Source organism: Hyla sarda, chromosome 13 (assembly GCF_029499605.1).
Source record: "Hyla sarda isolate aHylSar1 chromosome 13, aHylSar1.hap1, whole genome shotgun sequence".
NCBI lineage: Eukaryota > Metazoa > Chordata > Amphibia > Anura > Hylidae > Hyla > Hyla sarda.
The window spans coordinates 35,674,273-35,692,125 of NC_079201.1; the positions used below are offsets into that span (position 1 = coordinate 35,674,273).

General features: G+C 41.8%; 1 protein-coding gene across 2 annotated transcripts in view; it reads right to left on the bottom strand.

Annotated features, from left to right (window-relative positions):
• Positions 1–17,853, bottom strand: part of HID1 (HID1 domain containing) — a 94,248-nt gene that overhangs the window by 54,160 nt on the left and 22,235 nt on the right. For both annotated transcript variants that reach the window (XM_056550180.1, XM_056550179.1), the window contains exons 7-12: positions 1,095–1,317; positions 959–1,015; positions 688–828; positions 490–580; positions 194–345; positions 3–81 (exon numbers count right to left, since the gene is read on the bottom strand). In XM_056550180.1, coding sequence (XP_056406155.1) covers positions 3–81; positions 194–345; positions 490–580; positions 688–828; positions 959–1,015; positions 1,095–1,317 — 743 coding nt within the window. The remainder of the gene's footprint in view (positions 1–2; positions 82–193; positions 346–489; positions 581–687; positions 829–958; positions 1,016–1,094; positions 1,318–17,853) is intronic.

The following is a 17,853-nucleotide window of genomic DNA, read 5'->3' on the forward strand; positions in this document are numbered from 1 at the left end:
ACCATTCACTATGATGGTCAGCAGGCAGTCATACAAAGGTTGTAAACGCTGATGTCCACTGGTGATGATCTTGTGAAAAACCTGAGCAGGAAAATGAAGTAAAGAAGGAATATAAACAGTCAGCCCCTGCATGCTTATATAAAACACAGGCTAAACGCATTTGTGCTATGTACAAAGCAAAGGGGTCACTCACCACAATAAGCAGGTCTGCATGTGTTCCTGTGAACACTGGGATATCCATCGGGACTCTCACAGAGTATGGCTTGTTGAGACGAACTCCAAAATTCCTCTCACCGCTTAACAGCAAAAGAATGAAAACCCCGATGTGCATTAGACCAACACGGGCTGCAAGAAAAAAAAAAACATGGGTCAAAATGTGGCAAAAACAAAAAACAAAAAAAACTCACACAAATACCAAACTGTAGGGAATGGTGAGCAAAGGTGATGAAAACAGAGGTAAGGGAAGAAACAACAGGAGTGCAGTCTCACACTGGTCCGCTCGTGCATCATTCAGGAAGAACAGAATTGGAACCAGTACATCCAGGACGTCACTGCTCTTCAGAACAAAGAACAGGAACTTCTGTGGAGGTGAGAAAGATGGTAATGGTGAGAGACCAAGCACCCAACCCATTAGGTGCAGCACCCAGTGCACTACTTTGACTACAGAAAATACGAACAAATCCTGACCTTGTTAAAGTCACATAGTTTCCAGAAAAGAACCAGCAGTTCCTGGTGGAATTGGATTTTCTTAGTGGAATTTGGTAGATATGTCTGAGTGAGTGGATTAAGGAGCAGACGAGCAAGTCCCTTCAGGATGAACTGGAAGTCCTAGGAGTGAATAAGAAAGGTATAGTTCAGAAGCAATTAAAACGTTTATGAAGTTTCTTGTTAATAGGCATTTAAATAGGCATTTAAATTTAGACTACAAACACCCAACCTGTTTGCAACATCTCCTTACCTCCTCTCTGTGGATCCGTGACAGATAATTCACAAACAGATTGTCTGGTGCTGGATTCTTTAAGAGAATAGTGAACAAGATTAGTATATTAGGCAGAAGGGAGGACTTTAAGTGCATTGTATAGGAGGTAACGTACATCACCCTCATCCATGGCAGTGCTAGTGGTAGTTCCATCCATGCTGGGGCCAGATGTAGTGGAAGGGTCAGAGTCCAACGTGACAATGAGCAGTTGGGCAGAGACCTCGACCAATGGCTCACGAGAATCCCAAAAAAGTAAGTGGTTGTAAGGAATTCCATAACCAACAGGGTCATATGCACACACCACGTTCAAGAGTGATGTGAAGAGAGGTAGTGCATGTCTGCAAAAGGGGAAAAAATAAATAAAGCCATAATATTTAGAAGTTATTAAGGAAATGTCCAATTCTCTTATTTAAATATCTCCTACAAAAGAGACACTTGGCTCTGGTACTTAAAGAGTACCTGTCACCAAATAAAACTTTTAATATAGTGTTTGTTCCTTGTGTAATTAGCAGACACTTTCCTATTCACTTGCTTTTAAAATTATCAACATTAATATGTTTAAAACGTAATATATAAAAAAACGGCCACTAGGTGGCTCTGTTCTGTTCTCTGCCACAATTAATACAGTGAGTTTGGTCTCCTCCTGGCCTGGCAGGAGTCCAAACTCAGGAAGTGCTTCTCTGCACTGAGCTTGATTGACAGCTGCACAGAAAGTGAAAGCTCCACAGATTCTAACAGAAATCTGCACAGACTGAAAGCTGCAGGAGAGCCTCACTGATAGCAACACAGACTGAAACATGCACAGAGTTTGAGGTCTTCTATTCATCACAGAACTGCAACCATGTGAGGGCGGAAGTGGTCCCTCAGCAGGCTTCAGTGATGTCATACATGCTGGGAAACACCAACTTTCTCCTGCTGGGAAATGTGAACAAGAAAATGTGAGCAAGAGAAAAGAAATGATACAAAGTTTTTTAAAGCTCTGAAATTTTTTTTAAGGGCTGGAGGAGTGTTAGGAGTAATTAGGGAACATAGCCTGAGTTAGTTTAGAACAGTTTATTTTGTGACAGGTACTTTTTAATAGTGGTGGTTGTGTTGCTCTTTCACTGGAAAAGTTGGTGATGATACCTTTACATAATGTAAACACTGGGAGAAAAAGTATGAGACATATGCAGCTCTTCACAATATCACCGAGATCTGTATGTCACCAGAAGTTAGCGTTGTTACCCGACAACCAAGATATATGTATATCCATAATTATTCTTTAGGGAGTCTCATTTTTCCTTGAATTTTACTTTAACATGCACTCAAGAAATGGAGTGTGCTGTGCACATGGGTGAACGCTTCTTCATTTATTCGCCACCTGGATGCAATGGCGGCCTCACAGGCAGAACACATTCTACATCATCAATGTGAATATCGCTACTATGTTGAGAATAAGTTTTAGTGCTAAACCTTGGTTGTGAATACCACTGTTACACTAACAACGGGAGAGTAGGGAGTCACTCCCTCTCTCTGCTCGGTGAGCGGTTCCTAGCAACAGATACCACTCACAGGTGGAAATGGAAGTACACAATGGAAGTACGAGGACTGCACCGGCGGTGACAAGCAGTGATTGTCTGAGCCGTCAGCACCTTGCCAAGGATAAACATTGACTTTTAGAATAGTATGTTTTTTTTGCTATGTGTCCATACTGCACTGGATTAAAAAAGAAGTTTAAGTTTAAGGATCATCGGACGGTACCCTCCACATCAATGATGGGATTACTACTCCCATCAGGGTTTTTTCTATATGCAATAGTAGCTGCCACATCAGGCAGGCATAAGTGTGACCCCGAGTTCGACCAAATCTCTCTCTGCCTTTAGGGGTGCCCATTTACTTAACCCCTAGATGACACAGGATGCACATGAAAGCCCTATCCCTGCCCTGGTTTAAGAAGCTCAGGAGCGGAAAAAGCTCAGGAGCGGAAAAAGCTTCCTAGCCGATTGGTCATGGCTAATGCCGGACATCACCGATCACAATCAAAGTTGATTGCGGCATCTAAAGTTACCAAAACTACATTGCAAAATTGCAGGATCCCGATTAGCTCAGGGGACGATAGGAGGTCACTTACCAGTCTTACTCCCATCTGATCGGTGTTCCAAATGTGCAGGCAGCCTGTACGAATGGAGCACCGATAACACTGACGGAAAAAAAAAGTTAAATTTGAAAAATGGAAAGGGGGGGGGGGGGTGATTTAAACTTTTATTAGGGATGTTTTTTTATTTATTAAATAAAATATAAACAAATATAAACATAAGTGATATCGTCGAGTGCCGAAGTGTCTTCAGCCCGCATTGCAGTCACCCAAGTGATGTAATTTGCACTTTACTGTTCTGATCAATCGAAATAGAAGAGACTCAGGTCTCCAGTGGGGAGAAAGAGCAGCTGCTCTTTGGTGCGGGGGCATATCACTGAGGCAACCAGTTTCGCATCACAGACACTGCTTCTTTTGGCCACAAAGATAGCGACCTATAGTAGTACATACGCTTATATACAAAATCTTAGTGAGATACAAAAGGTTAGAACAGAAACAAAAAAGAAAAAAACTGTGAGGAAAGAGCTGGTGTAAAAATTCCAAAAACATACATATCTAACATGAATGCTAAGCTGGAGATATAACGACACATCTGCAGGCGTCAAATATAAATATAATACCAATTCAATAGTGCAGGATTGTGTCCAATTTTCTGTTCAAGCCTTTCGGAAATTGGTGTCTAGCTTTAATATCTAATACACTTTGCTGTCTAATATTTTTTGCTTCAAACTTCCACCCCTAGGTGGCATGGTAACCCTCTCTATGCCCTGTAATATAAGGCTAGATGTACTACCAGCATGTTTTTCTGCACAATGTTTTGTTACCATTGACACATGCTGGGACTGGAAGTGTGCAACATCGGATAGATGTTTATGTACTCTAGTTTTAAGAGAATTTGTGGTGCATCAGACATACTGCACGGCACGTGAATAAGTATATCACGCCAGCTGTGTTGCAGTTGATATACTGCTTGATGGAAAAGCTGCATTTGTTGACAGAAGAGGCGAACGTGGTGGAACTATACATTACACTGCAACAAATGCATGGGAGCTTTTTTTTTTTTTTTAGATACACAAATGTAGCCATTGGTCAAAGCTCTCTTGAAATCCGGGTCAGTGTATACAATTGGCATACATTTGTCTATGATGTTCTTAATGGCTCTAAATTCTGTGCTGTACTTGGTGGAGAACACAATGGGAGAGGATTGTACATTGTCCTTACATGGTTTAGGTTTGAGATTGGATTTAATACGTTTCTGGCGATCTTTGCTATTGGCAACCTGAAAGGCTCTATGAATGGTCCACTGTGGATATCCTCTTTCCCTTAATTGGTTGTCAATAGCAACGAAATTGCTAGTACGGGAGCAATTGTGGCGGGCTCTTATTTCGCCAATGGGAAGATTTTCAATTACATGTGAGAGGTAGCAGGACAGGGAGTGTAAAATAGAATTAACTGTTGTATTTTTACGGTATGTGGATGAAATAACAGTACAGCCAGTGCTGTCACCACACAAATGCAAATCCCAAAAATGTATGGATTCCAGTTCAAATGTGACCATAAATCTGATATTAAGGTTATTGCAATTGATGAAGTCTGAGAACCCCTGTATGGCTGCTACATCGGACCCCCAAATGAATAGAAGGTTGTCGATGTAGCGACCATACCAGACAAAATGTTCACTGTAGGAGTTCATGGGGGGCAAAGAGAATCTCCCTCTCCCACCAACACATATTAGAGAGGGGGGAAAACTTCGCCCCCATCGATGCTCCTGTGGTCTGGAGGAAATACATGCCATTGAACATGAAGAAATTATGACTTAAGAGATATTGCACCACCAATAGGATGTATTCCTGCAAACCAGATGGATAGCGGGAGTAAGTTTCCAAAAACCACGATAAGGACAAAATTGCTAATTTATTGGGTATAACAGAATATAACGAGGTGACATATGCTGTCACCCATATGTATCGTTTCTCACATTTTATGTGACTCATCATTTCGAGGACATGCTTGGTGTCCTTAATTTACCCGGGCATAAGAGGAATTAGGGGTTGCAGTAAGGAGTCGACCCACTCACACAGACGTTGATTCAGGGAAGAAATCCCTGCAACTATCGGTCTGAGTGGGGTAGGGAAAATATCCTTGTGCACCTTAGGGAGCAAATGGAAAATGGGGACTATCGGGTATTCTACAATAAGATAGTTCGCTAGTTTACTGGAAATAAACCCATTTTCAACCCCAAGGTGCACAAGGGACGATAACTGTTTTGAAATGTGTGCTGGGATCACTCGGTAGGGGTCTGTAAGTGTCTTTAGCCTTGCCAAAGTTTGTTTTTTCTCCAGATATTGATACTGTGTGTTTTGCTGCTGAGTACAGTAAAGAGAGTTATAATGCATAATGTGAAGCCCTCCTGTCTTGAAATAAGGGTTTTACCCCATTATGTCCTGTACACCCGTGCTTGATAGATTCCAAGATGCTGTGGAACAAGAGGTGCTTATGTTGTCTACACGTAATAAACGTTCAAATAATAATACATAATACATAATAATACATACATGCTAGTCATGACACAACAGCCAATCAGAATGCAGGTAACATAACAAATAGCCCTGTAACTGAGACTCCGCCTCTTTGCTGCTCAGCAGATGAGATAAGTTATATCAATCCTAGTGACTGTCTCCTTTAATTGTATTTTGTGGTTATTTACCTTTTATTCATCCTAATTCCATTTACTTATATTCTCTATATTTATTTACCTTATTTCTTATTTTATTTATTTCTTTATTTATTTATATATATCCCCTTGTTCCTTTATACTCTGTATCGTCATATATTCCCCCTTTTTCTCATTCATTATTCTATTTATCCCCTACTCCCTTTGTCACTATAATTTCTTTATCATTCCTGTAATTACTTTACTCTCAATTACCTTAATTTTTCCTTCATTAAAGTTTATTTTTTCCTCCGGTGCGTGCTGGGTATATTCTCCTCGCGCCCCGGCTTCAGTTGTTCATGTCGCACTTTTATTAACATCTCGCGAGGTTTCGGCTCTGCGCTGCCCGCTCTGCTCTGTCTTTGTTCTCGCAGGCACAGTGACAGCTTCACTGTGTCTCGCAAGAAGATATTTCAGTTGGTTCTCACCTGAAGTCTGTTTTCCCGCCACTCACATTCCTGTCAGCGCTGTTCTCCTGTCAGGATCGCGTTCGGCACCGTCCGCTGTCCATTCCCTATTATAAACTGTGAAGTCCTCTATATTCATTGATAGAATACATACTATTTATTTCTTAAAGAACTTAAATTTATTTATTACTATTTATTAATTTACTAATGTATTAATTAATTTATTATTTATTGGAATATATTTTTATATATAATTTATTCCATCATGTCCTCAGGTAAACCCAGAGGTTTCTACCCTCACTGAGGAACATATTAATGATCTTGTTGATCAATCTGTAGCCAGGTCTGTTCAAGCTGCTGTGAAATCAGCTATGGCTTCAATGCAGGAGTCCTTCACAAAATCTTTGACCATGGCTATCACCCACTCTGCTGGTCCTCAGGTAAATAAAAACATGCCATCTACTCCATCTAATAATTTTATCTCCGCAGATGACTCCATTGCCCCTTTACCCATAATTAAGTCTTCTGCTCTAAAGAGGAGGATTTTAAGAGACAACCTATTTTCCTGCTCTGGCAGGAAAATGTCCCTTAAAGGGACTGGTCAAGATGCTATTCCAAGTTCTCTGCCTTCTTGCAGTCATGATACCAATGTTTCTCATCAACATTCCAGACCCTCTATCCGTGAGGATGTTCATAGAAAACTGGTTCAAAAATCCTCACATAAACGCATGAAACCTGATACATTTGTGGAGTTAGATGATAATTCTTGTATAGATTCGGACCTCTCTGATTCTAATGACCCCTCTTATCATCCAGATACTGGGGGAAGTGATACCCATGATGAGGACTCCAATGAGTCCGTTCTTGTAGACAATACAGGGTCACCCTTTTTTGAACGATCACAAATATGTCATCCCTGTTCTGGGGAATGGACTCCAGACCCCTTGGTAGCACAATTTTTGACCTCTTGGATTAGGAAGGCTTTGGACAAGTCAGCCTGTAGAAAGTTAATGAATGTCCTCAACCAACTCTTTCTTCCCTGGCTAGCCAAACTCCCGAGTTGGACCCTATTTTGGTCAGTTAGCTGCAAAAAGCAGGATGTCACCCAAAAAAGGGTATAGACAGATCCATTAAGGCTTGCCTAGATAAATTGCTGGACCTTTTGGGTCCATTCACAAATTTTTTTAGATCTGACTGAAAACGCTATTAAAAATGATACCCCTATTTATCTTGCTGTTCTGCGTGGGTGGGCCCGAATGGAAATGATTTTTTATTTTTTTTTCCGGAAACACGAATTCTGCCCTATGTACAGAACGTAGACGTTCTATATTACTAAAACTGGACCCTCAACTTACCCACTTGGCCACCATTGAATCCGATGGCCCTACAGAAGGTCGTCTTTTTGGTGACCAATTTTTTAAACAGATTTAATAAATACGTCTCACTATTTTCCTCCCTGGACAAGGCACAATCCTCATTGAAAAAGGTTTTCTCAAATAAAATTTTTAGAAGGGCCGGGAAAGACCAGGTCGCTTCCCCGGCCAATCTTCCGGATTCAGACCTCAGAGAATTTCCTTTCAGCAACCCAGGCCATCCTATCCCTTCCCTCTCCCAAAAGCACCTCCCTTCTTCCCTTATCAGGAATGTCCCTAAAGAACCAGAGGACAGCGAGGGACCAATCCAACCCAATCCAGGCCACCTACAGGTAAGGAACCCTCCCCTATTTTCTTCCCAGCTTCCAGTGGGCGGAAGACTCATCCATTTTTTCCAAAACTGGACTATGATTCCTTCCGACCAATAGATTCTAAATACGATTCTAGGTTATCAGATATAATTTATTAACAACCATACCTTCCTCATCTGATAATATTCTCTCTAGAAGACCAATATCTCAGACAAGGAGATAGAGGATTTACAGGCCAAGAATGCCATTCTTCCTGTTCCCCTACATTCTCCGGGTTTCATAAGCAACCTATTCCTAGTAGGCAAGAAATACGGCGGTTACCGCACATTCAACAATCTGAAAATCCTGAACAACTTTGTTCTTTATCGCCATTTCAAAATGGAAGGTGTTCATCTTTTAAAAGATCTCCTCCAACAAGTCGATTCGCTAACCAAAACAGATCTCAAAGACGCTTAACTAGCAGTACATATACACCCTTCTTCCCAAACATATCTCCAATTTGTCTGGAAAAAAACAAAAATGGCAGTTTCATTGCCTTCCTTTCGGTCTTTCTTCAGCACCATGGTGCTTCACAAAGCTAATGAAATCAGTCATAGCTCTTCTCCGCTCCAGAGGGTTCGTCCTATAATTTATCTAGACAATGGCCCACATTTATCATTGCAGTGCAAGTGAAGCATTTTTATACACTTTTTTTTGTGTGCTGATAATGTGTAGGAAACCAAATTTATTAAAAGGTAAAAGAGTTTTGAAAAATTTTGTGCAGGTCCACATTTTCTGAAATTTCTTATCTACACATACACCAAAAAGCTACACCATGTCTGGGCTGGTGTAGTTTTAGAGACTTTTCAGTGGCTTTGGGCCTTTTTCTGCTCCTTTTTACAAAAAGGGGCAATGATAAATCCCTTCCATATCATGTCTATTGCCAAAATCAGTGGATTGCAACTCAAAATCAGCAGAAATGTGTAAACAAAAAGGGGCAAAAAAAGGCGCAAAAAACCCTGCTTGCGCCTTTTTTGCCCCTTTTTTAGACACAAAAAACAGTCTAAAGACAATGATAAGTGTGAGCCAATATCTTAATGGCTCAAACCATCCTTGATCCATCTTCACATGGATTGGACTGTCTCTTCTCTCCAATCTCGGGTTTGTATTCAATCTCGAAAAGTCAATTCTAAATCCCTCTCAAGAAGTCGAATTCCTAGGCTTTATGGTAAATACTCAAAACCGCTCTTTTGAGTCTACCTTCGAAGAAATTGAAAACAATCCTGAAAAAGATCTGTTCTATCCTCAACAAAGACCTTCTATCCTTGAAAGCTATAGCAAGAATAGTTAGTTGGTCTTCTGTCAGCATCAATTCAAGCCATTCTACAAGCTCCTCTACATTACAGAGCTCTTCAAAGATTTAAAAATACAACATTTAAGGAAAGGTCTAGGTTATTCAGACGAGATTCATCTTTCTTCAGAGGCGAGAGAAGAACTTCTCTGGTGGTTGAACCACATTCAGGATTGGAATGGCAAAACCATTTTTCATTCCAATCCAGATCTGATTCTAGAGTCAGATGAGAGTCTCCTAGGATGGGGAGGCTCGCCACAGATCCTTCTCCACAGGAGGAAAATGTTCCAGTTCAGAAACTTCTCTCCACATCAACTGTCTGGAACTTTTAGCCGGCTTTTTTGCCCTGAAAAGTTTCACGAAAGATGTCTCACATTGCTGCGTCCTCCTTCGTATGGACAACATCTCTGCTGTCCAATACATCAACCGTCTAGGAGGTACCAAATCAGAGATTCTAGCCAACATAGCCAAAGAAATCTGGCAAAGATATTTTATTGAAAGCGGAATATCTTCCAGGTTTATCCAATTCAGTTGCAGACTGGAATTCTCAACATTTAGTCTATTACAGCGATTGGAAATTGGATCCTCTCATTTTCTCCCACATCAATTCTCTTTGTGGTCCTCTCCGTCTGGATCTCTTCTCCTCTCGTCTGAATTGTCAACTCCATCTCTTTTACAGTTGGCGCCCCGATCCAGAAGCCCTTGGAGTAGACGCTCTACTCCACCTTTGGCCTCAGGAAAGACTTTACGCTTTTACCCCCTTCTCTCTAATATTGAGAGTTCTTCTACAGGTATCCATTCAGAACACAACTAATTGTCCTGATCACCCCCTTTCGGCCAGGTCAACTCTGGTTCCCTCAAATTCTAGGCATGCTATTAGATCTTCCGAGATTAATTCCATCATTCCCTTCTCTTCCTTCAGATCCCTCCGGAAATCCTCATCCTCTAATTCTCTCCAACCAACTGCTTACAGATCAGCCTGGAAACTTTGGCTTCATTGGTGCTCACAACGGGATTTGGCTCTCGTTCATGCATCTATTTTCCATATCTTGAATTTCCTTTCTTCATCTTTTGATGATGGTAAGGCTTACAGAACTTTAAATCTATATCGTTCTGCTATTTCCTTTTATCACTCTCCCATTGATTCCATTCCTGTGGGCAAACATCCTTTAGTTTGCATACTTCTTAAAAGGAATTTGTCTCAGATGTCCTCCTCACCCCAAATATATGACAACATAGTACGTTAATACTCTTCTGTCTTTATTCTCCCCTTGGGAGGACAATGACCTCTTACCTTTGAAACTTTTATTATTTATTTTATGTATTTTAGCCTATTGACCATTGTTGGATTACATCCTTGACATGGATCTTCCTTCTACCCTAGGATTCCTTTTCTGATGTTCTCATCTTCATTCCAGAAGTTTAACCCAAGATTGACTCGTCCTTCAAGTCTATGTTCTTCATATTTTACTGGACGTTTTTTTCTTAAATTACTTTTCCATATTTTGTATTATTCCGCAAAGAAAGAGGCAGAGTCTCAGTTACAGGGCTATTTGTTATGTTACCTGCATTCTGATTGGCTGTTGTGTCATCACTAGCATGTATGGCTATGCTAAAGTTTTTTTTTCTCCAGATATTGATACTGTGTGTTTTGCTGCTGAGTACAGTAAAGAGTTATAATGCATAATGTTCGCCTCCTGTCTTTTATAAAATCTATAATTTTCCGTCACCAAGGTTAGGAAAATCTTCAATTAGTGCCTGTAAACTCAGGGATTTCTGTGATTAAATCACTATCGCATGAATTTTTGAGATTGGACGACAGTGCAAGCTTAGCAAAAGTAAAGCCCGCAGTGGAGTCCAAGGCCCGGGGAGAAAAAGCAGCATCAATACCAGACTCATAATTATGATGCAAAACATTTATAGAAGTTTAATCATCGATATCAACAAATACATTAGCATCAACATTGTTATTATTCATACAGGCAAAATGCTTGCGTAAGGTTATACTACGGACAAAAAAAATTTAAGTACAGCATAGTCAGCTGCAAATGTAAGTCCCCGCGAGAGGACACTTAACTGGGCTTCTGATAATGTTGCCGCAGACAGATTATAAATGGGTATCAAAGTATTTACCTCTTGTGGCTGTGCCTCGTTCTTTTTACCGGAGCAGTGTTTTCGTCCCGTGCGTTTTTTTTGCCGGCTTGCTTGATGGCTTGGCCCTTTGTGGCAGCGGTAAGTGAGAAGAAGCAGCACTGTGGGTAACAGGATAAGGTTGCAGTTTGGAGTCTCTAGTTTCATCCAGATCCGTGGATTCCACAGAGGAAAAGCTGACTTTAGTCCCTCTTGTTGGATTTTTTATTTTATTTCTGTTGTTGTTTCTTTTATCACGGTTCTTAAGGATAGATCTTGGTGTGGAGGTACTATTCTATGAGTTAGGCCATATGAACAGAGAGTTGGTTTTGTTATCTTCCAGATCGTGTAAGAATTTTAGTTTCAGCAATGGTGGTTTCCAATTTGCACAGATTCTCCTACATTTTGTTGTTATGTTCCATATATGTAGGGCTCTGTTCGTGCTGTGTTCGAGTAATACAGGGATCAGCAATCTTGTCATTTACCTCCACCAGCACTTACTCTTCATAATCAATGATCAGGTGTATAAACCGGAGTGAAGAGTCTGCTAACAGGTGCTCCCAGTCCGATTTGAACTGTTGGAAGAATATGGTAGTGGGGTATTTCTTTATTCGTAATCTCCTCGAGACATTGGCACAATATTTCTTACAGACCCAGGTGTATCAGGGAATTAGAGTGGGATCCACAGAGGTAAAAGTTAGCTGCTTTGCAGACGACACATTGTTGTATTTGAGTCAGCCGGAGACACAACTGGGAGGGGTCTTTAGGGCTCTAGATATTAGGGGTGTGAATCGCCAAGAATTTGGCGATTCGATTCGAATCGCGATACCAGTGTGGCGATTCGATATATCGCGATATATCGCGATACCGTCTAGGTGACGATACATCGCGATATATCGCCCACCTGGGAGCATTCATAGATCCCAATAGACGCCGCTGTCAGCTTTGACAGCGGCGATCTAGTACTCCGGTGCTCACTTTTCTCATGTTATCCCGTCCGGGCTGCAAAATAAAATAAAACGCACTTTCTCTTACCTGCCAACGAGCCCGCGGAGCTCCGGTACAGGTGTTCGGTCCCCGGGCTGTATTCTTCTTACTTCCTGTTAGTCCGGCACGTCACATGGAGCTTCAGCCTATCACCAGCGGAGGCGGGACATCGCTGCGGCTGGTGATAGGCTGAAGCTCCATGTGACGTGCCGGACTAACAGGAAGTAAGAAGAATATAGCCCGGGGACCGAACACCTGTACCGGAGCTCCGGGGGCTCGTTGGCAGGTAAGATAAAGTGCGTTTTATTAAAAATTCCACATCCCTAAAAGAATCGATTCAAAAATATTTTGAATCGATTCTGTATCGGCAAATGAAAAATCGCGATTATCGCGAGAATCGATTTTTTCTTACATCCCTACTAGATATGTTTGGATCGTACTCTGGTTACAGGGTTAATGTGGACAAATGTCAATTATTGTTCTTGGGGAATGCCCCGTCCTTGCCTCTGCAGGTTCCGTCGGTCCAGGTGGCCAGACAGCATATCACCTATCTCGGGATTAAGATTGGACGTACCCCCCTGTCACTTTATAACTTAAATTATCCCCCACTCATTAACAAAATTGACAGAGAACTGCAACGCTGGAGCAAGCTGCCTTTGTCCCTCTCAGGTAGAACACAGCTCATAAAGATGATGAGTTTCTCTAAACTCTTATATATGTTACAGACAATTCCACTGCTTCTGCGACATAGCGATGTCAGGAAATTGCAAGTCATCTTTACGAAATTTATTTGGTCCAATAAAAGGCCTAGGGTAGCGTATGACACTCTGTGTTTGGCGAAGGGGATGGGGGGGGGGGGGGAATTACGTATTCCTAATGTACGTCTCTATAATTTAGCGGCAGTTTTTCGACATGTGCGGGACTGGATATTTGACACATCTTATTTTTCAAATACCAAATTGGAAGAGGAGTTATGTCCTTTGGGTAATCTCAGAATACTATTTCATCTCCCCTACAGAGATATCCCATCCCAGATAAGGAAAAAAGTTTTATTTAGTGATACTCTGGCCACCTGGAAGAAGTTGAGAAAATCATATGGACTACCGTGGTGCCTCTCTAGATTCTATAGTTTATGGCATGCACCAGCTTTGAAACATTGCTTCAGTAACCCGGTTCGTAGGATATGGGAGGACAGACGTATAATTTCCTTTGGGGATTTTCTTGACAATAGAGATGGGATTCTTTTGAGTTGGGAGGCCTTTAAAGAGAAATATGCTCTTCCAAACTCACATCAATGGTTCTATAATCAGCTATGTTCATAGTTTGGCAGTCTGGTCCGAAGCTATAGATCAGTAGAAAAACGTGGGAAATTTTGCACGCTCATGGGTACCTCCGCAGGTCATAAATCCTTATCACTCATCTACACAAACATCAGGGATGTAGTGTTAAGAGGGGCGGAAGAGAAAGCGCTTGTAAAATGGTCTACCCACATTGATGACCCAGATTTACAGTCCCATATACGAGAAGGTCTTTTAGCAGTAGGCAATTCTACTCCAAGTTCACAGCTTCAAGAAATACACTGGCGTATCATTCATAAGGCAACATATGCATTCAACTGGAAAGGCACTCCACCTCCCCCTCCGTATTTGGACCATTGTCCCACGTATCACTTACCCAGAGCAGATTTGTGGCACTGCCTATGGGAGTGCCCACGATTACGTGAGTTATGGAACAAAGTCAGGTCATTAATTCTCACAGTTTGGAGCCTTAGGCTCCCTCCCACACCGGAACCATATCTATTTCATTATTTACCTGCACGAGAATCGAACCCTCCAGACAGAGGAAAACTGACTAAGAGCATACATATCTTACTTTTGGTCACCAAGCTGTGCCTACTTAGACATTGGCTTTCTCCCACGCTCCCTACTATAGCTGAAATACTGAAGGAACTACACTGTATAGTACATAGGGAATTATTACTAGCTATACGGAATTCTGAGTTGCACGCTAAAAAGTTCTTTCAGAAATGGAGGGCCTATTTACACTATCTACCCGACGAGAGTGAGCGACACAGGATAGTGACATATTTTGCATCTACCACATGGTACAGCCTGGAACTTTTGAAAGGAACATTGGGGAATCTAGCTCTCCCACCTGATAGGCTTGCTGGCAATGTCACACACTGAAATAAGAGCGGTATGCTAATCTATTATGTATATGAATATCAGCATACTGCATAGATGTAATTTTGTATTCATGCATTCTCTTTTTCACATTGTGTGGGGAAATGTGTTTTGCCTCTTTTTTATTTTCTGTTTTTGTTGTTGATTGGTAGCATTGTTATGTTAAAAAGCACTATATTGGAAAATGCAGAAGTTTCATACAGAAGGTTGATGTCGTAGCTAAATATGAGTGACAACCACGGACTCTGTCATGAAGTTTTGTACAAATCCTTGTAGGTTGTTCCAGTGTCTTATACTGTATGCTTCTGAGAATAAAAAAACTTTATCTAAAAAAAAAAAATACGCCTGTGATCAGTGTTATCGGCGCTTGACTGCTCCTGCCTGGATCTCAGGCACGGAGCAGTCATTCGTCGATCGGACACCGAGGAGGCAGGTAAGGGCCCTCCTAGTGTCCTGTAAGCTTTTCGGGATGCCGCGATTTCACCGCGGCTTTCCCGAACAGCCCGACTGACCAGCCAGGATAGTTTCACTTTCACTTTAGAAGCGGCGGTCAGCTTTGACCGCCACTTCTAAAGGGTTAATACCGCACATTGCCGCGATCGGCGATGTGTGGTATTAGCCGCGGGTCCCGTCCTCTGATGAGCGCCAGGACCGATGCGATGCGGGGGTCGCAGCGCGACCCCGCTTCATATCGCGGGAGCCGGCACAGGACGTAAATATAGGGGTTAAAGGGTACCTCTCATCAAATAAACTTTTGATATATTTTAGATTAATGAATGTTGAATAACTTTCCAATAGCATGTTAATGAAAAATATGCTTCTTTCTATTGTATTTTTCCCGATCAGCCCTGTCAGCAAGCATTTCTGACTCATGCTGGAGTCCTAAACACTCAAAGCTGCAAGCCTGCTTTGTTCACAGCCAAACAGGCTGTGAATAAAGCAGGCTGGCAGCTCTGAGTGTTCTCCTTTGTGAACATAGCAGACTGGCAGCTCGTAGTGTTTAGGACTCCAGCATGAGTCTGAAATGCTTTCTGCCAGGACTGGTAGAGAGACCCCTAGTGGTCATTTCTTCAAAGTGGAAAATTAAATAGAAAGAAGCATATTTTTTAATAACATGCAATTGTAAAGTTATTCTGCATACATTAATCTATAATATATCAAAAGTTTTTTTGATGAGAGGTACCCTTTAAGCATTAATAACTCTGGGATGCTTTTACCTATCATTCTGATTCCGAGATTGTTTTTTCGTGACATATTCTACTTTATGTTATTGGTAAAATTTTGTCGATACTTGCACCATTTCTTAGTGAAAAATTCCAAAATTTCATGGAAAAAATAGAAAATTTTGCATTTTTCTAACTTTGAAGCTCTCTGCTTGTAAGGAAAATAGACATTCTAAATAAATTATATTTTGATTCACATATACAATATGTCTACTTTATGTTTGCATCATAAAGTTGACATGTTTTTACTTTTGGACGACATCAGAGGGCTTCAAAGTTCTGCAGCAATTTTCCAAATTTTCACCAAATTTTCAAAATCGGAATTTTTCAGGGACCAGTTCAGTTTTGACGTGGATTTGAAGGGCCTTCATATTAGAAATACCCCACAAATGACCCCATTATAAAAACGGCACCCCTCAAAGTATTCAAAATGACATTCAGTAAGTGTGTTAACCCTTTAGGTGTTTCCCAGGAATAGCAGCAAAGTGAAGGAGAAAATTCAAAATCTTCATTTTTTACACTCGCATGTTCTTGTAGACCCAGTTTTTGAATTTTTAAAAGAGGTAAAAGGAAAAAAATCCTCTCAAAATTTGTAACCCAATTTCTCTTGAGTAAGAAAATACCTCATATGTGTATGTCAAGTGTTCGGCGGGCGCTGTAGAGGGCTCAGAAGGGAGGGAGCGACAATGGGATTTTGGAGAGTGAGTTTTTTCTGAAATGGTTTTTGGGGGGCATGTCACATTTAGGAAGCCCAGAACAGCAAAAAAAAAAAAAAAAAACACATGGCATACTATTTTGGAAACTACACCCCTCAAGGAATGTAACAAGGGGTACAGGGAGCTTTAACACCTCACAGGTATTTCACGACTTTTTGTTAAAGTCGGATGTGTAAATGAAAAAAATAAAAAATTTCACTAAAATGCAGTTTTTTCCCCAAATTTTACATTTTTACAAGGGGTAATAGGAGAAAATGACCCCCAAAATTTGTAACCCCATCTCTCCTGAGTATGGAAATACCCCATGTGTGGATGTCAAGTGCTCTGCTGGCGCACTACAATGCTCAGAAGAGAAGGAGTGCCATTAAGCTTTTGAAAAGGGAATTTGTTTGGAATGGAAGTCAGGGGCCATGTATGTTTACAAAGCCCCCCCGTGGTGCCAGAACAGTGGACCCCCCACCCCCACATGTGACCCCATTTTGGAAACTACACCCCTCACAGAATTTAATAAGGGGTGCAGTGAGCATTTACACCTCACTGGCGTTAGACAGATCTTTGGAACAGTGGGTTGTGCAAATGAAAAATTATAATTTTTATTTTCACGGACCACTGTTCCAAAAATCTGTCAGGCCCCTGTGGGGCGTAGATGCTCACTGTACCCCTTATTACATTACATGAGGGGTGTAGTTTCCAAAATGGGGTCACATGTCTGTATTAAATTTTTTGCGTAAATGTACATTTACTCTCACTCCTGAGCCTAGTTGTGCCCCCGCCGAGCGTAGCATGTAGCGTTTTTAGGGTACATTCACACTGGCGGCGGTTTACAGTGAGCTTACCGCTAGGAGTATGCGCTGCGGTACAGCTGTTTGCTGTTTGGGCATGCTGGGATTTGCAACATCTGTAGGGCTACAATTTAGAGATCTCCAAACTGTGGACCTCCAGCTGTTGCAAAACTACAAATCCCAGCCTACCCAGACAGCAAACTGCTGTTTGGGCATGCTAGGAGTTGCAGTTTTGCAACATCTGGAGGGCCACAGTTAGAGATCACTGCCGGTGATCTCCAAACTGGGACCCTCCAGCTGTTGCAAAACTACAAATCCCTGCATGCCCTAACAGCTGTCTGGGCATGCTGGGAGTTGTAGTTTTGCAACATCTGGAGGGTTACAGTTTAGAGACCACTGTATAGTGGTCTCAAACTGTACCCTCCAGATGTTGCTAGGCAACTTACCGGCTTCCGTCGGATCCAGGGACCCAGCCGCACGACATCGCCGGACTCCGATCTCCTCCACCGATGGTCGCTCGACGTCGGCGCCGGTCCTCTGTCGGTTCCCTGTTCTGCCCCGCCTATTGTGGGTGGGCAGGATGGGGAAACCGAAAGTAAAGCCCCCCGCCCCTGATCTGCTATTTGTGGTCGTGTCTAGACCACC